General features: G+C 39.8%; 1 protein-coding gene across 3 annotated transcripts in view; it reads right to left on the bottom strand.

Moving 5' to 3' along the window:
* The window catches only part of ergic1 (endoplasmic reticulum-golgi intermediate compartment 1), a 74,246-nt gene that overhangs the window by 3,427 nt on the left and 46,329 nt on the right, over positions 1 to 24,490 (bottom strand). For 2 of the 3 annotated variants that reach the window (XM_055643013.1, XM_055643015.1), the window contains 5 exons: positions 18,534 to 18,658; positions 14,916 to 15,020; positions 10,713 to 10,773; positions 6,770 to 6,873; positions 5,918 to 6,040 (listed from right to left, as the gene is read on the bottom strand). In XM_055643013.1, coding sequence (XP_055498988.1) covers positions 5,918 to 6,040; positions 6,770 to 6,873; positions 10,713 to 10,773; positions 14,916 to 15,020; positions 18,534 to 18,658 — 518 coding nt within the window. The remainder of the gene's footprint in view (positions 1 to 5,917; positions 6,041 to 6,769; positions 6,874 to 10,712; positions 10,774 to 14,915; positions 15,021 to 18,533; positions 18,659 to 24,490) is intronic. The other variant, XM_055643014.1, reaches the window with a different exon arrangement.

Below are 24,490 nucleotides of genomic sequence, written 5' to 3'. Positions count from 1 at the left end.
TGTACCATCTGCCATCGACCAGATAATCTCCCTGGAAACAATCCTGGGTACTTTCAGTGAACCAGGATGATTCACTTAATTCCATAGCAACAATGATGCACAATCCTCAGGATTAACACCATCAATCTCCAAAGTTGACCTGTAAGAATTATGTCTTTGATTGCAGGTTTAGTCCAAAGTATCACACTTTAAATTTTCAATCAATGAAAGATTATCATTCTATTTCATAAGCCTCGAATTCGGACTAAAAGATAAATTAAAAATAGACATTTTGTATTTGATAAAGTGTACGAGTACGACTGCTTCCTTAGATTCAATACATTTTAATGGGTCAAATTTTGGAACCGTAACGACAGTGAAATTTCAAGGTTTGCAGTCGTTGCCCTGAAACAGACAGCAACTTCTGCAGTATTTATATTTGCAGTTAAATGCAGAAATTAGCAGATGTAGTGGTTAGTGATTCGATGGTTCAAAATAGGGAGCAGATTTTCACGGTATTAGAAGTGATTTATTTCATGGTTTATTAAACCATATTTATTGCATAATATTTACTTCACCCAGAAAATGGTGCAACACCTTATTCTCTCAGATAATTTTTTTTTTTTTTTGTCATTTATTTAAGATATTTCAGTTTTCCTTTATATGTTTAAAGTGGAGATTGATAGGTTCTTGATTAGCAAGGCTGCCCAAAGATGATGGGGAGAAGGCAGGAGAATGGGGTTGGGAGGGAAACATATCAGCCGTGATTGAATGGTGGAGCAGACCTGATGGGCCGAACGGCCCAATTCTGCTCCTATGTCTTATGATCTTAACTTTTACTCTATAAAAAGTTTGGTTTCTTAAATAGTTTAGTTCAATATGACCCATGGCGCAGGTTGCTCAATGTGACCCATGGCGGTGGTTGCTCAATGATATCGCTGTTGTTGGGTGGTAAAGGCCTGACAGCAACTGGCACATTAACATGAAATTAGTACCACAGAGACTACTACAGCACGGTCGGCAGCTTTCTGAGGAGGTCAGCAGCAAGCCGGAGAGTTCATTGGTCAATTAAACACTATGAATCTCAATCTCTTAATACCCCCCAATACACAGTTATCAGTTTCAACATTCATTCATGCTAATCTTTTTCTCATTCATAAAATTGTGGCATGCTGGATTGGAAAAGTGAACAGCAGAAGCAAGACTGTCAGTTTCAAAAACATGAACCATAAACTCATCTTGACTTGAACAGCAAGGAAACAAATAAGACACATTATGGAAGCTTCGCCAGACATTTGCTTAGCTAAATGATTAGCGTGAAAAGATTCGCAATTTACTGGTACTAAAATTGTAGAGAGCTGATTGAAATGTAGATTTTCAACTGGCACTCAAGCTCCAAGTAGTGCTCCAAAGGCAATGGTTTCATTAAATAGTGGAGGGAGGTAAAGGAGACTGCACTGGAAACTAGTTAAGCCTAGTTTTGAAAAATAATATAAAAATTCAAAAAACAAACAAAAGATCAATTGTTGGAATTTCTGTGCCTCTGATCAAAGAAGAAGAATTTTCACCTTTCTAAATCACAATGGTCAATATTGATCATCCAGGATATTGAAAAGGAATGGTTTACACAATGTTCACAAAATGGTAATTTATTACATTAGTGGCCAAATCACAAGGGGGAATGTGACACAGAAAACAGCATAATTGAAGGAGCATGCTCACACAGAGGTATCTGTTCAAAGATGATTAAACTAGGAGACCTGAAATCACACTCTTGAAGCACAGTCCATTAGAGAGGCTGAGGAGTGAGAGAGAACGGGTTCATGTCATAAGAGCAGAATTAGGCCATTCAGCCCATCTAGTCATCTACGCCATTTATTCATGGCTGATCTATCATTCCCTCTTAATCGCCTACTTCCCATAACCTTTGCACCCATACTGATCAAGAATCTGTCAATAGACATAAAATGCTGGAGTAACTCAACAGGACAGGCAGCATCTCTGGATAGAAGAAATGGGTGACGTTTCGGGTCGAGACTCTTCTTCAGACTGAGAGAATCAGTCAATCTCTGCTTTAAAAATACCTAATGACTTTGCCTCCACAGTTGTCTGTGGCAATGAATTCCACAGATTCACCACACTCTGACTAAATAAATTCCTCGTCTCTTTTCTAAAGATACATCATTTTATTTTGAGGCTGTGCTCTCTGGTCCTGGACTCTCCACTAGTGGAACATTCCTCTCCACATCCACTCTATTCAGGCATTTCACTATTTGGTAAGCTTCAATGAAGTTCTCATCCTTATATACTCCACTGCAGGTGGCACCACCCACAGAGGCGGCCTCACCAACAGTCCTTTCTTTTTTTTTTGCTATTTTTAGTATGTGATAAAAATATGTTTCAGTGTTCCTTGTTTTTTTTTTATGTGGGGGTGGGGGGTTTGAGGGAATTTTTTTTTCAATCTTTTACCTCGACGGAGAAGTGATTTTTTTTTCGTATTGTATCTCCTCAGACATGGGGCCCAACACTACTCACAATCCTCGAAAAGCAGACTGGCCAATGCCTTAAAGCCTCAGCATTACATCCCAGTCTTTATATTCAAGTCTTATCAAAAGAAATGCTAACGTTGCATTTGCCTTCTTTACTAGCAACATTCAAGCAAAAACTCTGAACCATGGCTTAATAATGGGGCTTAATAAGAGTTGTACCATCAATTGGTGTGGGGGGGGGGAGAAATGGAATATTTATTTTCATTCATTTTCGGGATCTAGGCAACAGTGGCAAGGCCAACATTTACTGCCCACCTCTAATCACCTTTATGGCAAGTCAACTTAAATTGCTGCAGTCCTCTGAAGAAAGACATCTCTGCAGTAGCCAGGTGGTAGAGGTCACAGGTTTGGAGGTGCTGTCAGCAAAACTTGCACATGAAACTGCAGTACATTTTGTAGATTCTATACTCAACTTCTATACTCAATACCTTGTGATGATTATTCAGAGTGACGGACTAGGTGCCAATTAAGGGAATTGGTTTCCTCGGGATGGTGACAGCTCCATCACTTTGCTGATGATAGTGTGTGTGCTGAGTAGCAGCAATGAGAGGATTAGATCTGCCCTGCTTTTTGCGAGCACGGCATACAGGGCAATTTTCTACACTATCAGGTACATGTCAGTATTGAAACTAAGCTGCAACAGTTTCGCCGACAGCATAGCTGGTTCTGGAGCCCAGTTCTTGGTCTCACTGTCTTTGATGTATCCAGCATTCTATGCCATTTCCTGTCATCATGTGGTGTTGAATCAAACTGGCCAGTGACGAGCTTCAGTGGTAGTGGGATCTCAGAGGGAAGTGAACATAGAACAGTATAGTGCAAGAACAGGCCCTTCAGCCCAAAATGTCCATGCCGAACACGATGGCAAGTTAAATTAATCTTCTCTGCCTGCATATGATCTTTATCCCTTAATTCCCTGCATATCCATGTGCCTATCTAAAAGCCTCTTAAATGTCCACCATCATATCTGCTTCCACCATCACTCCAGACTCCAGTAAAAAAAATTACTTCACACATCTCCATTAAATTTTGTCCTTCTCACCTTAAAACCTATGCCTTCCAGCCTTTGCCATTTCCACCCTGGGAAAATGATTCAGTCAGTCTACCCTAACTATGCATCTCATAATTTAGCATTTTGGGTCCATCTTCGGAGTAAACCAGCATCTGCAGGTCCTTCCTACTCATAATTTTACATACTGGTATCAGGTCTTCCCTCAGTCTTTAATGCTTCAGAGAAAACAATCCAAGATTGTCCAACCTCTCCATATGATGAATTCAGGCAGCATTCTGGGAAACCTTCTCTGCACCCTCTCCAAACCTTCTTGGAATGGGCTGACCTAATGGATCCACAACTCAGCACGTTTGACTGAATGTGGTTGTGAATGTTTATTTTCTTTAACAATCACACTCCGGACCCAGTCAATGTTGAAAGTGACAATTTCCAAGGAACCTCCTCCTCCTGTTAACCATTTAATGTTCACAATTGTACTGAAATTGCATAGCTCGTGGGATCACTCAGCTCTATTCAAGCCATTTGCGATATTTAGCATGTGAGTAATGCTGCTTTACAGCTTCAAGAAGCTATCACATTGTCAGCATCATCGGATATGTCTAATGCTACTGTTGGCATGGCCTTTTGCATTCCTCAGTGAACCAGGGCTACTCCCCAGGCTTGTTAGTAATGGCAGAGTGAGGGATGTGCTCAGCTCAGGAATGTGCTCAGCCACGTGAGGGTAACTCAGTGGGACAGGCAGCATCTCTGGAATGAAGGAATCGGTGACGTTTCGGGTCAAGACCCTTTTTCAGGCGGATGTCAAGGGAGAGGGAATTACATAGATAAGGAAATTAAGTGTGAAAACAGGGCAAATGGAATGGACATCAAGGAAAATGAAAAATAGATCATTGTTAGATGGGAGAAGGTAACAACAAAGCAAACAGAGATAAAATGTAGTCGGAGGCAATAAGACTGGTTGTAGAACTGGGAAGGGAAGGGATGGAGAGAGAGGGAAGCAAGGGTTACTTGAAGTTAGAGAAGTCAATGTTCTTACCACTGGGGTGTAAGCTGCCCTAGCAAAATATGAGGTGCTGTTCCTCCAATTTGTGCTGGGCCTCACTCTGACAATGGAGGAGGCCCAGGACAGAAAGATCAGTGCGGGAATGGGAGAGGGAGTTAAAGTGTTTAGCATAGTTGTTAAGTTGTTTTATATATTTTATCTGTTTACTTTGTTGTTAACTTCTCCCAGCTAACAATGATCTATTCTACATTTTCCTTGATCTCCATTCCCTTTGTCCTGTTTTCACACTCCATTTCCTTATCTTTATCTCCCTCTCCCCTGACATCCGTCTGAAGAAGGGTCTCAACCCGAAACGTCATCCATTCCTTTTCTTCAGAGATGCTGCCTGTCCCACTGAGTTACTCCAGCAACTTGTGCCTATCTTTGGTCAAAACCAGCATCTGCTGTTCCTTCGTACAAACTTGATGGAAGTCTAACTTTCTGCTGCTGATGGTCTAGAACGTCTCATGGATGCGCAGGTTGAGATGCCAGACCTTTTCCGAGTCAATCACTGCAGGACATCCTTGGTGCTTACCTAGGTTTGGAAGTGATTATACTCAAGGTGAAAAAAGCTGACGCTATGGAATGGGACATGCACTTTAGGTAGCTGTCAACATCATTATTTAATGCAAAGTCTGTTGTAGCTTCGTTAGATGCAAAGTAAAGCTTTCACTCTTTGGTTCCACCTTTTTCCACTACTAGTTCCACTACCTTTAATTTACTACCACACGTACCCAGGAATCATTAAGCCAAATTTACATCCAAAACTAAGAGACAACTTTATGTTCACATCTCTAGTCCAAATTCATTGTATATCATACATGCTTAATCGAGATAAAGGCCTTTTTTGTCCCATTAATCATTCTGGCTTTAATTTAAAAGCACAGCCCAGGAGAAAAGTTGATGAAGATCCACTACTCCAGGGCTTCAACCTTCATTAAATAAAGTCAACATTCTCAATTATTAACTGTTTCCACTGTTTCACGGTGCTTTTTTAAAATTGTAATTCAGTCTATTTTCATTTTTGAGGGAATCTCTCAGGCAACCCACAGTCAGACCATGAACACTGAGTCAGAGGAAATCCCTGTTTTCAAAGTCCCTGAATGCTGTCTTCAAAAACCACCAAGGGTTATTAATAACTATATCATACAACAGCTGCTTAGAACTTGTTATTAGGCAAAGCAATTGGAATTTTTTTTTCTTTTTTTTTTAAGATGGAAATTTGAAATTAATTTGATTATCCCTGATTGGCAAGTATATCGGAAAACTGTATAACTGTGCCGGATAAGCACAACAGCATAAAATGATATCACCATGATTAAACAAATGTTTACTCACTGTTGTAATAAACCTGTATAGAGGTTGTTTCCGTTCAACATATTTTACAGTGATTGGGCTGAGGTCATATCGGAACCAGATGGCAGGGATAATTCGCCCTGTGTGGCTGTATGCAACATATTCCTGAAATACAAACAATATTCCATTCAACAGTAACTGAATTTTAAAAAAGGTAATTAAAATTGAGTTCAACAGTACTTGCTGTTCTCCCACTTATTTCTATACCCGCTGTGCAGAAACAAGGTGAAACGTGCAATCATACAACTGCTTTTCACTTCTCTCCAAGATCTCAAAAGCTTCATGTACAGTCAATGGCTTTAAATTAGTTTCCCACTTTGAGGCTAATCCAATTAGCATGGAAGTTCCTCTATGTTTGGTAGTCTTTGCTGAAGAGGGCATGCCAGTCCAAAGAATTCACTACTGCAGCAGAATCTTTAATATTAACACAAAACTGCAAGCTAAGCTCTAATTTCCTCAAATTAATGTCCGAAACAATGTCACATTTGGCAATAATGTATCCCACTATTTTGTCCACTGGAATACAAATCTTATTAATTGCCTGCCAATCTCAAAACAGGCCAAATCAATACACAAATTATTAAATTTCCCTTTGTATTATGCATTACTAGCTATGTGGATAAAACATAACTAGGAATACACAACTTAGCAGCAAGACAGTTTATTATTTGTCCTTTTATTATAAGCAGTATTTATTCTGCTTTCATAGATAAAAGTGATACAGCATGGAAATAGGCCCTTCAACCCAACTTGCCCACACCAAGGCCATTCTGAGTAATATTGAATGGAAGCACAATCTGCCAGTGAATCAAATAAAAAAATCCACCACTTTACCTTTTGTGCCACTGTGTACTGATAGGAATAACGCTGCTTTTCCTTTAAATCTTCATAGACAGTGGGGACTATCTTCAAAACATAGTCATGCGAGGCAAGAGCTGCTTGAGATCAGAAATATTATAGAATTAAGTTTCAACTGGAATTTTATTACTACTACAGTATCTATCATAGCCGCTGCTTCAAAAAGGCAGCCAAACTCATCAAGGACCCACACAGTCCTGGCCACACACTCATCTCACCATTGCCATCAGTAGAAGTTACAGGAGCCTGAAAACTGTAACATCCAGGTTCAGGAACAGCTTCTTCCCTGCAGCCATCAGGCTATTAAACACAACAACGAATAAGCTCCGAGCTCTGAATTGCAAAAGACTACATTATTATTGCACTATGTTTGTTATTTATTGAACTTTTTTTTCCCCCTCTTTCCTGTTACGTACTATGTTTACATATTCCAATATTCTGTTGTGCTGCAGCAAGTAAGAATTTCATTGTCCCATCCGGGACATATGACAATAAAACACTCTTGACTCTTCTCTGCCTGCATTTTCTCTAGGCTTAGTAGAATGCAAAATGATCAACTAACTCAACAGCTGCTTCTTGGCACGATTAAATTGTGGACAATTTCAAATGATGTATGAGTAATATCCTAATCAGTCATGCTGCGACAACAATATAATTCACCTACTAATTGTAGAAATATTAGTAATAAACATGTTATCAGAATCACCACTAACATGATCAGGACATAATTCAACAGCATGGCAAATTTAATTAAAACAACATTTAGACCAGCTTCCAACAGCCAGGAAACACGATACTATTCAAAAGCCCCAAATAACACATTGACTTGGGACAGTGCATTACTGCAAGCACAATTAATGATGTTTGAGCGCAAATGGACTATATTCGTTGCAACATATCGACCAAACAGTGGGAAGAATAATTCATGTTTGTAGAGCAACTTCTTGGATAGTTAAACATTCCAAGTTAATTTACAGGTGCATGATGAAACAAAACATGACAATGATTCACATGAGATAGTATTGGGTCTGTGAAGTACAGTTGAAAGACAGCCTCACAGGATAAAGAGAGATCAGACTCAAAGGTAGATAATAAAATTCCAGAGCACCGAACATTGGCTAATGAGGGCATGACCACCAATAATGGACACCTGAATTATAAAAATATAATTAACACAATATGGGATTAAATGTGATTACACGATAGGGAGTGGTGAAAAGAGGTAACTTGTAAACAAGCTTGGGAATGTTAAAAATGACTCACTGTTCAACAGAGCAAGTTAAGTTGACAAGAGTATACAACTGATGCATCGGCCAGGTTCTGACTCCATAAACAATGCGGCAGGGCTTTGGGTGGTTTCTTGTTAATGGAGGATAGAAAATGGAAGGTTTCATTTAAGAATGCATCCAAAGAGTTAGTTCCAGAAATAACAAAAGGATGGTCAAGGTTTTATGCAGCTGCGCTGGGCAGGGATGGCGTTTTACAATACAACGTAACTGAGGTGGAATGTTCAACTCCATGTTAACACCAGATCAGCCTCAGCGTTGCCACGGAGACAGTTAGTGAGCCAGGAGCTGAGTACCTAGCAGGGACCAAAACCAAGAGTTTCAATATTTCCAACATTTAGTTGCAAATAAATTCAAAAATTTTATTTCTAATCATTGAATGTGAACGCAAACGCAGTCTTAGAACGTGGAAGGGGTTAAGGGAGGTGGTGGTGAGAAATGGTGATTGGTGTCAGCATACAAACAAAAACGACCAGTGGTGAGAGGCAACTTCTAAATGAGAATATTTACAATGATGCAATCCTGTAGAAACAAAACAAGCTTTAGATTGAAGAGGAGAGGGGTGGTGGTGGGGCAATTGAGTGCACAAGACAGGAAGGTATATGACAGAGTGGAGACCAGGCTGTAGGCAGCTAGGAAAGGCAGCGGATAGAAAAGATACAAGGTGATAAGTATAAATATGTGAAGACAAGCGAAAAAGTGAAATTGGAAGAGGAAAACAGCAAAAACACGAAATACAAAGCAGGAACAGTGGCTTCTTTTAAATTGTTGGATTCAATGTTATTAAATCAGAAAATCTGATTTATACAAACCTATTGCTGGGTTAAAGTACTCAGAGTTTAGATGGGACAGTGCTACCTTCAGGAAGTCAACCAGTTCACATCAGGAAGAAATCGGGTATTCTGATTCATCCTGTTGTCACCTTATGCCTGCCGTGCTGTTCAGATCAAACATGAGTCTGTGGCTCATGCACAATTCTTTCATGCAGTGGGTGGTGGGTACATGCAAGTCATAGGGTCTTGGGACCGGGAGAAAGAGAGGGAAGAAATTGTGATAGGAAAAAATAAAATATCCTGTTGTATTCTAATGATTGCTTAGACATTAATCTTCATTGAGGCTCAAGGACCACTGAGAACAAGACTTTTTACAAGAAAAAAAACCTAATTGGTTCATGGTTAGCTTTATTGATACTAGTTTTTTTTAAATCTGTGATTTATTTTTTAATTATTGGATAGTTATTAACAGAGCCTTACAATAGGCATTAAAATTAATCTTGAAACTAGATAACAGCCCAATTATAATAATAATAATAAATGTTATTTATGGGAGCCTTTCAAGAGTCTCAAGGACACCTTACAAAAATTTTGCAGGTAGAGGAAAAACATGTAAGGGGAATGAAATAAATAGTAGAGACAAGACTAGTACACAAAGTAAATACAGAATTCAATACAAAACACAGTATGAGGCAATTAATGCACAGATGAAAAGGGACGGCAGAGGTGAAGAGATGGGTCTTGAGGCGGGACTGGAAGATGGTGAGGGACACGGAATTGCGGATCAGTTGGGGGGAGGGAGTTCCAGAGCCTGGGAGCTGCCCTGGAGAAGGCTCTGTCCCCAAAACTGCGGAGGTTGGACTTGTGGATGGAGAGGAGACCAGCTGATGTGGATCTGAGGGACCGTGAGGGTTGGTAGGGGGAGAGGAGGTCATTGAGATATGGGGGGGCCAGATGGTGGAGGGCTTTGTAGGTGAGGATCAGGATTTTGTAGGTGATCTGGTGGGAGATGGGAAGCCAGTGAAGTTGTTTGAGGACTGGAGTGATGTGATGCCAGGATTTGGTATGGGTGATGAGTCGGGCGCCTGCGTTCTGGACCAGTTGGAGTCGGTTGATGTAGGTGGAGCTGATGCCAAGGAGAAGTGAGTTGCAATAGTCCAGTCGGGAGGAGATGAAGGCATGGATGAGTATTTCAGCAGCGGGCGGTGTGAGAGAGGGTCTGAGTTTGGCGATATTGCGGAGATGAAAGAAGGAGGTTTTAATGACATAGCGGATGAGAGGCTCAAGGGAGAGGGTGGAATCAAAGATCACACCAAGGTTGCGGGCCTGGGGAGGTGGGGAGACAGTGGTGCCGTCGATGGTGAGAGTGTGGTTTTTGATTTTGCTGAGTGTGGATTTGGAGCCTATGAGGAGGAATTCTGTCTTATCGCTATTGAGTTTGAGGAAATTATGTTGCATCCAGGTTTTTATAGCTGACAAACAGGAGTTGATATGGGGGGGGGGGGGGGGGGGGGTTGTGGGGGGATTTGGTGCCAAGGTAGATCTGGGTGTCATCAGCGCAACAGTGAAAGTCCAGATTGAAGTGGCGGAGTATCTGGCCAAGGGGGAGGATGTAGATGATGAAGAGGAGGGGGCCGAGTACGGAGCCTTGGGGAACGCCTTGAGTGACTGTGGCTGTAGCAGAGGTGTGGTTGTGGAGAGAGATGAAGTGGGATCTGTTGGAAAGGTAGGAACGGAGCCAGCTGAGTGCAGAGCCTTCAATGCCTTCAATTACCTCCTTTAACCACGTTTGTGTGCTGCCGTAAATGCAATTTAAAGCAAATGCAAAAAACTCAAGCAGGCTTAATACAGGCTACTTACGGTTTGAAGCAAGTTTACTTGCTCCGCCTACAGCATTGAAAGCACCTTGAACATTTTTAACCTAAAGAAATGAAATAAAACAAGGGCATGGTAAATTAAGACAGGAAATAGTGTACACACTCAGGTTAACCATCCATGGACTCAAACATGTTAAAATGCCTAACTTTACAATATTTCTGTGAAATTTCAAAATTTAATTGTAACTAGGCATGGTCATTTGGCTCATCCTTACAAAGAAACCTATCAGCCCATCAACACAATATACTATTACCTCTTTAGTGGCACTGGTTCTTTGTGTTATGTGCGTTGAATGATTATTCCAAGTATCAATCCCTTTTGGAATGACTGACTACTTTCCAGTTTCATTCCTTTGTATATATCAACGATAACAACAAAGTGCCCGAGGAACTCAGGTCAGGCAACATCTGTGGAGGGAATGAATAGGTGATGTTTCAGGTTGGACCCTTCTTCAGACTGATGGAGAGGAGGGTGAAAACTTAAAAAGAGTAGGGTTGGCACTGGTAAATGATAGATGGATGCAGGTGGTGGGGAGGGAAGAGGGGTTGTGATTAGCAGATGAGTGTTTGAGTTTGAGTTTAGTTTAGCTTAGCTTACAGTCACATGTATTGAGGTATAGTGAAAACCTTTTGTTGCGTGTTAACCAATCAGTGAATAGACAATGTATGATTACAATCGAAGTGTACAGATTAATGATAAAGGGAATAAAGTGGTGTAAGTGACAAAGGCTAGAGGTGAGAAGGAGACTAAAGGTTATTAGAAAAGGAAAGAGGAGAAGTGAAATGCAAAGCTGGAAGGAGGAATATGGGTGAAAGGGAAGACGGAGATAAAAAGGGAAATGTGAGACAGGGATGGGAGATGATGCACACAGAGGAGGGGAAGTGAGCAGGTTGACCAGGGTGGAGGGAGATGTGGTGCAAGAAATGTGTGCCCACCAGGCTCCTCTCCCATCCCAACCTGAAACGCCATATGTCCATTCCCTTCAAAGAAATGCAGACCGTCCCCACTAAGTTCTTCCAGCACCTTGTTTCTTGGTTCAAGATTCCAGCATCTGCAGCTTCTGGGGTCTCCATGTTATCTGGAACTCTGGTACTGCAGGTGTCGGTTTTATTTTCAAATCGTGCTCCAAATTATCATTTTTTGTTCCCATTGATTTTGCCAGAATTTTCCTTCCCTTCACTTGTAACAAGTCAGGTGTCCAAGTATTTTTATAATCCTTCCCTCATAACTAAGGTCTCTAAGAGACCCATTGCCTTGTCACTTTTCTGCAGATCACAAAAGCTTTGATGTGTCTCTTCCGACTTCGTACCAGAAATATCGCATTTAAGAATTGTCTGCATAAAGTGCAGCATAATAGCTTCAGACTACTATTTTGCTGACTTAGCACTCGTTGCGGCGTCGTTGCCAGTAAATTGGACTATGATTTTACGCAATCACCAGTTCTCTCCATTTCTTTCTTATCTGGTTCAACACTAATAAATTATAACACATCTGTCCAATGTATTTAAACTTCTGCTCATCTGCATTGAATGCCACTCATCACTTTTACCGTCCAATAAATACTCCTGGCAGCTTCATCGCTTCTTAAATTTGCTTTCTTTCCCCATTACCTCCACTCTTTTCCCACTGTATTTAACAACCACAAATAGCATCGTGAAAAGTTATATTAAGAAATAACAATAATCAAAGTATAAATTATCTTCCTGTTTTACATATAACCTGCGAGTAAGATGCATTTAATCGACTGGTTCCAGATATTTTGCGCCAAAGGTATTAAAAATGAGTATAAAGCAGTTACTCTGAGAGGTGCCGGGTCAAAGAATTTTAAGGCAATCAGCCAGCAAATTAAACTTGTTTTAATATTAAATTTCCAGAAATCATCATCCATGCTATTTTTTTCAAATTCAATTTTGCCTCAGTTGTTTGCCAACGTTGAATTTTATAAAAATCATCTGGCGAAATTCTTGCCCAACTACTATCAGAGGAGGAATTCAATTGGCTTGCAGTAATTCTATGATTAATGATAATAAAGTGACTTTTAGAAAATAAATATAACCATGAGATTTGTACTCTGGGGGATTTCTGAGTCATTGATGTGTATCGATGAAATTAACGGGTAAATTCTAAAGAGTGGGCACGAAAAAATATTGCCAAGTAAATTGAAGAAAATCTAAAGAGGTTTTACAAATGCTTAAAGAACAGGAGGATAATTAAGAGTAGGACCTTTGGGGAATTAAAAAGATGGTTCACACAGAGAGCTAAAACCCGAGGATAAAGTTAATTTATTTTTGCTTGTATTTTTTATTTTAAAAAAGAGGAAAATACAGATGGTATAGATAAGATGCTAAATATTAAATGCAATAATGTAAGAGAGCAAATATTAATGGGGTTGGAGTCTTTGAAAGTGGATAAATCACCAGGACCAAATGAATCTCTCCCTGTCTCTATGGGCTTTGAAAAGGAGGAAAGGACGAAAGGATGAAATTGTGAGGGGTCCGATCATTGTTTTGCAGTCATCTCTAGATGTTGCAGAGAAGTGGGGGACTATCAATGTTTTCATAATGGAAAGAATAAATCAAGTGGATACAGGCCAGTTAGTTCAACTTCCCTGGAAACAATTCTGATGAGCAAACAAAACCTTCCAATTAACAATAATTACAGCACGGAAACAGGCCATCTCGGCCCTACAAGTCCGTGCCGAACAGCTTTTTTTCCCTTAGTCCCACCTGCCTGCACTCATACCATAACCCTCCATTCCCTTCTCATCCATATGCCTATCCAATTTATTTTTAAATGATACCAATGAACCTGCCGACACCACTTCCACTGGAAGCTCATTCCACACCGCTACCACTCTCTGAGTAAAGAAGTTCCCCCTCATGTTACCCCTAAACTTCTGTCCCTTAATTCTGAAGTCATGTCCTCTTGTTTGAATCTTCCCTATTCTCAAAGGGAAAAGCTTGTCCACATCAACTCTGTCTATCCCTCTCATCATTTTAAAGACCTCTATCAAGTCCCCCCTTAACCTTCTGCGCTCCAGAGAATAAAGACCTAACTTATTCAACCTATCTCTGTAACTTAGTTGTTGAAACCCAGGCAACATTCTAGTAAATCTCCTCTGTACTCTCTCTATTTTGTTGACATCCTTCCTATAATTGGGCGACCAAAATTGTACACCATACTCCAGATTTGGTCTCACCAATGCCTTGTACAATTTTAACATTACATCCCAGCTTCTATACTCAATGCTCTGATTTATAAAGGCTAGCATACCAAAAGCTTTCTTTACCACCCTATCTATATGAGATTCCACCTTCAAGGAACTATGCACGGTTATTCCCAGATCCCTCTGTTCAACTGTATTCTTCAATTCCCTACCATTTACCATGTACGTCTTATTTTGATTTGTCCTGCCAAGGTGTAGCACCTCACATTTATCAGCATTAAACTCCATCTGCCATCTTTCAGCCCATTTTCCAAATGGCCTAAATCACTCTGTAGACTTTGGAAATCCTCTTCATTATCCACAACACCCCCTATCTTGGTATCATCAGCATACTTACTAATCCAATTTACCACCCCTTCATCCAGATCATTGATGTACATGACAAACAACAAAGGACCCAACACAGATCCCCGAGGCACCCCACTAGTCACCTGCCTCCAACCCGACAAACAGCCATCCACCATTACCCTCTGGCTTCAATTAATTAAAGGCAGTCAATATAAATGTGTTAATGGAATATTGTGTCCTATTAACTGGATTCAAATGTGGTGAACAAGGATGAAGATCATGCAGGTATTGTAATGAAGATAATGCAGGATTTCAACTATGCCTTTGAGAAGGTCTTTCATGCATTTTGGTCCAAAAAAAAGTAAAAGACATGGAATCATGGCAAAATTGGACTCCATATCTGCGCACTGGTAAGAAGCAAAAGGGAATTGGTTATTGTTATGAATTTAAACATAAACCTTACCATAACAATAAACCTTGGAACCATAGCCCGCAAGCAATAATGAACAGAAAAACGTACAAAACTGCTCTGTTCAGTAAGTAAAAATAAATCACAGATCTATAACCAAAATAGCTTTACTATATTCAGTTGACAGATGAATATGATGAAAGTGTGACTAATTTACTACACTATTTTAAGGTCAGTCATGTTATATAAAATAGGCACTTACCTCTATCATTTCTCCGAATGTCAGTTTGTTAATTACATGAGTCATATCTGGATTATCTGGTTGTGCAGTTGCACTGTGCGTAGATATGTGGAAATTGCCTGGTACCTAGTGAAAATGTTTGTACCGATGTAAGCAAATAATTCCAGAACTCCACATAATTTACAATGCTATATATTTTTTGAGAAATATGGAATTCTTAACATAAGAAACAATGCCACACTAAATTACAAATAAAGTTGTTAACTCGAACTTCACAGTCATGGCAAAGGAATAGCTGACCATCGCCCACAAAGTTTCAGGGCTTTAATGCAATGACTTACTCCAATCTGGCATCCGAAACACCATAACAGGGCAGCTGTGGTGTTTAGTCTCCAGACTGGAGCAAATATTCAAACATCAGGACCTCCATAATCTGACAGCTAAATGTTATTCTTTATTTCAATGCATTTATCTGAAGACAGACACAGAATGCTGGAATAACTCAACGGGTCAGTCATCATCTCTGGAGAAAAGAAATAGGTGAAGTTTCTGGTCGGACCCCTTCATACTGAAAGATAGAGGGGAGTGGGGGGTTTGAAACTGCAGGCCCATTGTTGGCTGGGGAAGACATCCTAACGAGAAGGATACAAGGATACGGACAGTGGAACGACTAGGGTGGGTCAGGAGGGAATGTAGAAGTTACTTGAAATTAGAGAAATCAACTTTCATACTGCTGGCCCGTAAGCTGCACAAGCAAAATAAGAGGTGCGTGTCCTCCAATTTGCATTTGATGCACTTTGACAGTGGAGGAGGCCCAGGACAGAAAGATCAGGGTGGGAATGGGAAGAGGAGTTTGGCAACCGGGACATCGATTAGGCCAAGGCGGGCCGAGAGCGTCTGAATTAATCAGGCTGACCCATTTGTGTTATCGTTTACAGCCCAGTCCAGATTCTAATTTTAATCATTTTTCTCTCCCGAAGTCATTTGCCCATTGACATCATGGCTGATACAACAATGATTACGATACTATCTACATTCTGTAATAGGGAGCATTGCAGGATCCTCCACCCACCCAATGACATCAACCCCTGTTCACCCTGTAAACCTCAATGAACACTGATGGCAGATTACTGATGAAACACAGCAGATGATTCTCAGCCGTAACCACAAGTTGACATCATAATTAAAAGCCGTACAACGTTTTCAATAATTTGTACAATGTTTTTTTGTTTAATCAGACTATTACCCTTCATAGAAATGAATGTCTATTAATGTTCAAATTATCGCATTTAATTAAATATCAATATCATTTTCCACAATTGTCATCTGTTTATTTCCCTCCACAAATGCTGTCTGACCGGCTGAGTTTTCCCACCAGGTTTATTTTTAAACTCTTATTTTTTTGCAATTATGTTTGTCTTAACCGCAACTTAGCTGCACCTTTTTGTTGTCAAGTTCACCCACAACTTAGATCAAGCATTGATAATGGTTTGACCACAGCATTGTATTTCTGCGTCATCTTTTAATCCAATTCTAGATCTGTATTTATTGGCTAACATTGTCTATTCAACCATGTTGCAAAACAGTGATGGTCAGAAGTTACCGCTCCCAAACATTAAGAAATTCTAGAATCTACTCAAATGTTATTTGAAATTTGAAGACCTTTACGTGATGTGTTGACTTAGACAACAGAAACGATTCTCAGCCATGTGATTCCATTTCCTTTACAAAATGAAACAGAGAAACATATAAAATAGGTGCAGGAGTTGGCCATACAGCCCTTCATGGCGGGACCGCCATTCAATCTGATCATGGCTGATCATCCAAAATCAGTACCCCGTTCATGCTCTCTCCCCATATCAAAGTGATGGAATACAAATAAGGACATGGTGGAGCACTAGCCCAGTTGGAATGTTATTTGTCAATGAGACATTTTAAAATAAAGAACAAGAATCCGAATATTAATAAGAGCTATATCTCACTCTCTCTTGAATACATGTCTTGAGCTAGGGAGACTTTGGGATTGATCAGAATATGATACTCCAAATACATTTTAAGTGCCTCACAAAAAAAGACACCAATGAAAATCATCACTTTGGCAATTTTGAATGAAAAATACAATTGTGTTTTTTATTCAAAAAAACGTATTCCTTGATATGTGCGATAAAATGGAAATTTTATTAATATTACTGAAAACAAACATTTTTAAATAAGTGTGCCATGTGGGTAATAATTACAGTGATGTTTCACTCGTTAGCTCCTTACTACATTGAAAATTTAAAGAAATCTTTTGAAACTACATCCTATAAGCAGGTTAATGGACCACTGTAAATTGCCCCTGTAACTTAATGTAGAATCCTGGTGAATTAATGCGAACGTGTGGAAGATAAAAGTGGGATTAATGTACGATTAGTCGAAACGAGTGCCAGATGATTGGCAACGGTGCAGTTGGCTATAGGGCCTGTTTCCATACTGTATCCCTATATAACTCTTTGACACGCCAGTAAGTCCAACAAAGAGTGTGATTTATATAAACGTATTGAACTAACATAACTGCATAGACTTGATATTAGGGCACGGCCACTTTTGCAGGCAGAACCAGATTCTAGAAGAGGGCGGCACGGTGGCGCAACGTTAGAGTTGCCGCCTTACAGCGCCAGAGTTCCGGGTTTGATCCAGAGTACGAGTGCTATCTGCAAGGAGTTTGTACAGTCTCCCTGTGACCGTGTGGGTTTTCCCGGGTGCTCCGGTTTCCTCCAACACTCCAAAGACACACAGGTATGTAGGCTGTTTCAGCAAAGTATGTTAATTGTCCCTCGTGTGCAAGATATGCTAGTGTATGAGAATAGCTGGTCAGCGTGGACTCGGTGGGCTGAAGGACCTGTTTCCATGCTGCATCGCTAAACTAAACTGAACTAAATCCTGAATCAGTACAAAAAGATCACTTATGGATTAAAGCTCTGATACCTTTCATGTGGGAGTGACCCATTGTGCTTGAATCTGGGTGCAAAAGTGATTTTACGATCAATGGCTGAACTGACATGCTCTACTTTCTTGTCTCTTTTCCCTTAATCGAGAATTCCCCTATGGATCAAAAATCTGTTGCCCCTAGCTTTACACATAATCAACAAGTCAGCCTCCACCACAGCTCTCTAGGATAGATAATTCCCATTCCCCCACATCCGCATTTTTAACTAGACTATCCCGTATTCTGATGTCCCCTAGTTTCAGATGTTCCCAATAAGGTGAAACAACCGCTCAACATTTACCCTGTCAAGCTCACTCAGAATACTATCCTTCAATAAGGATGCATTTCGTTCTTCTAAAATGGAGCAAAGCTGCACAAACATTCAAAATAATATTAAATCTTCATCTCAGGAGTCTTCATTCACTGAACCAAGGAAGTACTTTTTCTTAAAGGAAGGTTACCAAAACTGTATACATACTCCAGGTGTGGTCTCATTAGCAGTTATTAGCCAGATTTCCCTGATTTTATACTCTATACCTGTTGTACTAAAAGTCGACATATTATCCATCTTCCTAATTACTTGTTCTATCTGCATGCTACAATGTTGCAGCTTTCAGATTTGAATTAAATTTTGCAAAAATATTTTGTACTACCAGGTTCTTTAAACTTACCTTATTTATGCTAAATTGTCCTTCAAACGTGCAGCCCTGGCCATTATTTAGAGGTGATTTCATGGAGTTTTCAATATGGCCAACTTCATGTCTTCCCATTTCATCTTGGATGTCTAATCCAACAACTGAGAAAGACATGAAATTAATAAACTGCTCCAAGATTCATAAAAACATTGCAATGTTTCCAAAGCAGCTATAATTTCCAGTAGACAATACAGTAAAGTCAGCTTCTGACATAAAAACAATTATTCAATGCAAACTATTTGTGGTAAATGGCTCCCTAAAGCCAAACATAATATTCTTCATGGCAAAATATAATTACTATTAGTCAAAGAAATAGCCAGGAATAAACTGTTAATTCCCTACCCATTTGTACAACCCAAGTGTTTCAGCTGTGAATTATTGGCCATAAGGTATCCTAGAAACCACCAGTGATGCATTCTTCAGATCAAGTTATATACTAGGGACAGCAGGCGTCAAGGGAGACCACCAGCTTTCACCCCATAATAAACACATCTTGCACTTGATCCACCAGGATTCTAATGATGAAGCCAAGAGGTGTGGGCCGAGGAATCCACCTCCGCAATCGTTTGCCAGCCAGACCTGCGTGGAAAAAGCTCAGTGGATTCTTGGCTTGAAGATTTGGAGGAAGGCAGCATTTTATTTATTTGTATCTGAAATATTTACTAGTATCTGTAAATTTATATCTGAAGAAGGGCGTTTATCCAAAACATCACCCATCCTTTTTCTCCAGGGATGCTATCTGACCCATTCCTCCACTTTGTGTCAATCTTTTATTTATTTTACTTTTACCAAAAATGCTTTTAATTATTTTTGTTTTAAATTGACTAAAGAAAAATCAGAGATTTGTAAATTCCCCCTAAGCCTGTCCAGGACAATGGCTGGAGTTGCAGCATGATACCCATTCGTCACACTGAGCCAGATCAGGCATGATCCAGCCTGCCCCACACACACATACCCCAAGCACAGTTCCTACAGTTACAGTGCCCTCCATAATGTTTGGGACAAAGACTCATCATTTATTTATTTGCCTCTGTACACCACAATTGGATATTTGTAATAGAGAAGGAAAAAAAATCGCATGTGGTTAAAGTGCACATTGTCAGATTTTATTAATGGCCATTTTTATACATTTTGGCTTCACCATGTAGAAATTACAGCTGTGTTTAAACGCAGCCAAACTTTAGGGTTACCAAAATCAACTGTTTGAAACATCATTAAGAAGAACAGGAGCACTGGTTAGCTTACTAATTGCAAAGGGACGGGCAGGCCAAGGAAGACCTCCACAGCTGATGACAGAAGAATTCTCCCTATAATAAAGAAAAAAACCCAAACACCTGTCCGACAGAACAGAAACACTCTTCAGGTGTGGTTTCGTCAATGACTACTGTCCGCAGAAGACTTCATGAACAGAAATACAGAGGCTACACTGCAAGATGCAAACCACTGGTTAGCTGCAAAAATAGGATGGCCGGGTTACAGTTTGACAAGTACTTAAAAGAGCAACCACATTTCTGAGAAAAAGGTCTTGTGGGCAGATTAGACGAAGATTAACATATCAGAGTGAAGGCAAGAGCAAAGTATGGAAGAGAGAAAGAACTGCCTAGGTTCCAAAGCATACCACCTCATCTGTGAAACACGGTGGTGGGACTGTTATGGCCTGGGCATGTATGGCTGCTGAAGGTACTGGCTCACTTATCTTCATTGACGATACAACTGCTGATGGCGGTAGTATAATGAATTCTGAAGTGTATAGACACATCCCATCTGCTCAAGTTCAAACAAATGCCTCAAATCTCATTGACCGGCAGTTCATTCTACAGGAAGACAATGATCCGAAACATGCTGTTAAACCAACAAAAGAGCTAAAAAATGGTCAATTCTTGAGTGTCCAAGTCAATCACCCGAACTGAACCCAATTGAGGATGTATTTTATATGCTGAAGAGAAAACTGAAGGGGACTAGCTCCCAAAACAAGCACAAGTTAAAGATGGCTGTAATACGCGCGTGGTAGTGCATCACCAGAGAAGCCACCCAGTAACTGTTGATGTCCATGAATCGCAGACTTCAAACATTACGGTGCCCTGAAATGGGGGGGGATTGCTGTAATTTCAACGTGGTGAAACTGAAAATGTATAAAAATTCCCTTTATTAAAATCTGACAATGTGCACTTTAACAACATGATTTTTTTCTATTACAAATCTCAAATTGTGGATTATAGAGGTAAATAAATAAATGATGGGTCCTTGTTCCAAACATTATGGAAGGCACTGTACATCATTCACTTGTGTCACAGCGGCTCCACTCAAGAGTCTTTACAAACAATTCAAAGTCCTTTTAACAGCACCAAGCTAGCATCAGGGCCAAGGATGGGCCACAAAATCAGTGCCCTGGATCTCGGTATCACCACTTGCGGCCCACTATGGTCTCAAACGGCAGGCTCAAGGTCAATTGGAGACCTTGGTGCCCTGGAAAACTGAGTGGCTGGATCAACGACCATCTGGCCCACAGCACCGTGCAGACTGCCACTGACAGCTATGCTGTTCTACAAAGGCCTAGGCTGGATACAAACAGCCAACTCTCCCCTCCCAGGAGATGGACTGTGCGCTTTCACTGTGAACTGGCCAGAAAACATATCGCCATGGTGCGCCCGACAGGAAACAATGTTGGGACAGAGCCTTGCCCCCATCAAAGCTGGGAGGATATTTAAATACTTCTTATATTCCCCAATAAAGTATTTCAAATAAAAAAAAAACGTAATTAAAAGCACATTAAACATCAACACGCCTTCATCCTCCTAATACACAAGTCATAAAAGCCCAGCTCTGGCACTGACCAGTGAAGTGGTAGTCGAGTTCATGCTCAGCTCAACCTGCACTTACACGAGGACCGTGCAGGACGTACATAATGTGGATGGGCCATAGGCTGGCAGCTCCCTTCAGAACCAGCGGCGAAAGCCAATGCAATAAACATGGACAACATAATGCATGGAACGAGGCATGTGACATGGTGATATAGCCAATACAGCTCTGGGAGTAGTTTAATTCTAACTTCCAGTGACCAGTGGTGTCTGTGTTGAGTTTTCACACTATTCTGCAAACACCCCCCTCCCCCAAACTCCCCTCCCCTGCAGCGATGCTCCAAGTCCCCACGAATACGTGGATTGCAAAGTTAACTGGCCAGTGTAAATTGACCCTGGCATTAGGCTGACTTGTAGAATCTGGCACAAGCCGATTGAAATTAGGGCAAGATACAATGGGATTAAACTTGGAAAATTCAGACACAGAATCGTCAGTGCAGATTTGTTGGATTAAATGGCCTCTCTCCATGTTGTATGACTCCATGATTTGTTATCTTGGGTAAATTTAAAAAAAACATTTGCATTTTGATCAATAACCAAGAAACAATGACAATAGTCAATGTTTGTTGATTAACTTCAAAGCTCGGAAATTTCAAACACTGAATACTAGTCTCCAAAGATATCACTAGTTTGAGTGGCAGCAGGTTAAATTGTTTTATGTGTCAATTCACTTAGATATGAAAATCTAAATCGATATCCAAAATTTTTTCTGATGACCTATAAAAAGGAATTAGTCATACAAGGTAATGACAACCTAAATTTAGAATTACACAATTCTTCCTTCCACGGACTGCAATGAAATACAGAGAGGGATTTTTTTTTTTTTGGTGGTGGGGGGGGGGGGGGGGGAAACTGGTTTAAAAAAATTCTTACGGTCACATGGCACTGATGATTACTTCCTCATGTTGTATGCAGGTATATTGGATTTAATCTGATCTCAAAATTTGAATTATTTTGTACTTTAGTGGACTGCCTTTGCGACTTTACCAAATAGTGTCTTGAAATGGCCAGAGACTTTAAACAATGAAGAACATTAGAGGCAATTGATATTTGCTTTATGCCCTGTGGGAAAGAGAACTTCTAAGCTAACAATTATGACGAATATACAGGTTTCACTACTGTATTTACAGTAATTGAACCATATTGACAGTGACTAATCCCTGAACCCATCTCCCCGAAGACTGAAATAAAAAGTTAAATAATACGATTGCTTCTGAAGCCAAGATCCTCTCACACTTGCAAATGAGGTGGCAATACAGGATAATCTTAAAAGGCAAGAAATTCAGGAGCAACTTATTTTTTTTTTCTATATGTTCACACAAGACGAGGCCATCAGTGGATAAACTAGCAACTGCCATCCCTACATCTACTAGAGCCAAACGCTGCTAAACAGGGGTAGGCCGAGGGGCAGTGGGTGAAATCTGTGAACAAAATTTTAAATGTTTAAGCTATGGAAAGAAAATTAAAGGGCTTGATGTAAAAATCTGGCTAATTAGCTTCCTAAATCAAAAATCTATTAGTGAAATCTTTGGCAAGAAGATTAAGTAAATATGTTAATAAATTAACACACTCGGATCAAACAGGGTTTATACCCAAGAAACATTTGTTTAATTATTTGAGGCCTTTTTAACATAATGTACTCACACCGAACTAAAGAAGACTTATCAATTATTTAATTAGATGCAGAAAAAGCATTTGACCAAGTAGAATGGAAATATCTTTCCACAGTACTGCAAAAATTTCAGATGGGAGAAAATTTTATTTCATGGATAAAACTGTTATATGGTGCCAACTGCCAGGATACTGACACCATATACTCTCTCCTAAATTCCAGTTATCCAGGGGCAATAGACAGGGATGTGCATTATCACCCCTGTTATTTGCCCTGGCGATTGAACCCCTAGCGGAAAGTGTAAGAGTACATCCGAGCATTCACGACTATAATTCTAAATACTCCAATAATAAAATATAATTATATGCAGATGATGTATTATTATTATATATCACCACCTCTCAAGTTAGTATTCCAAATATATTAAATCTTATAGAGAAATTCGGTTCCTTTTCAGGATATAGAATAAACTGGAACAAAAGTGAAATTATGGCAATAAAACCTGAAGAGTCGACACACCTTCTAAAATTCCCTTTCAGAATTCCTACGGAAAAATTCAAATACCTGGGTGTTCAGGTAACCAGAAAATATACCCCTCTATTCAATGCAAACTTCCCACCTTTAGTTACTAAATTAAACGCTCTTATTCAATTTTGGAAAACACTTCCGTTGTCTCTAATAAGCAGAATAAATGCTATAAAGATGATCTTCGTCCCACAAATTCTGTATTTATTTCCATCAATTTTAAGTAATATACCTTCCTTAAAAAAATGTTCAAGAATCTTGATTCTCTGATTACAACCTTATTCTGGGATTATAAAACATAGAATTCATAAATGACATCCATGTAAACCCAAAGAAATGGGAAGATTGGCTCTCCCCAACTTCTTATACTATTATTGGGCAACAAACATTAAAAATGTAATTTACTGGCTGGATAACTCATGCCAACAGGTAGACTGGTTAATAATGGAGAGAGGGGATTGCACGCCTTTTAACATAAGCGCGATTCTTCTCTCCCCAACAAATATGAAGAACACACTATATGATAAAAATCCGATTATTCACAGCACTCTACGAATCTGGAGACAAGTAAAATCAACTTTTAAACTAAGAAATGTATCTCTTCTCTCACCATTAGCCAATAACCCTTTGTTCAAGCCATCTATTATTGATAAAACGTTTACTCATTGGGAAAGACTAGGAATCAAAAAACCTGGAGATCTCTACGAGACGGGACCTCCTCTCATTTCAGGAATTAGTCGAAATACCACCCAAAAGGTAATCAATATTTCAGATATCTTCAAATTCGAGACTATCCAAAAACATATACCCATGACTACCAAACTCTGCTGCTAGATATACTAGAAGAATGTATGAATAGAACTTCAAACAACTTAACATCATATTTGTATGACACCCGTCTAAATATAGAAATCCCATTGTCAGAAGCAATTAGAAGA

This window comes from Leucoraja erinacea, chromosome 11 (assembly GCF_028641065.1).
Source record: "Leucoraja erinacea ecotype New England chromosome 11, Leri_hhj_1, whole genome shotgun sequence".
NCBI classification, from domain to species: Eukaryota; Metazoa; Chordata; class Chondrichthyes; order Rajiformes; family Rajidae; genus Leucoraja; species Leucoraja erinaceus.
Note: the sequence above shows the minus strand (reverse complement) of the source record. Positions and strands in the feature narration are given on the sequence as shown.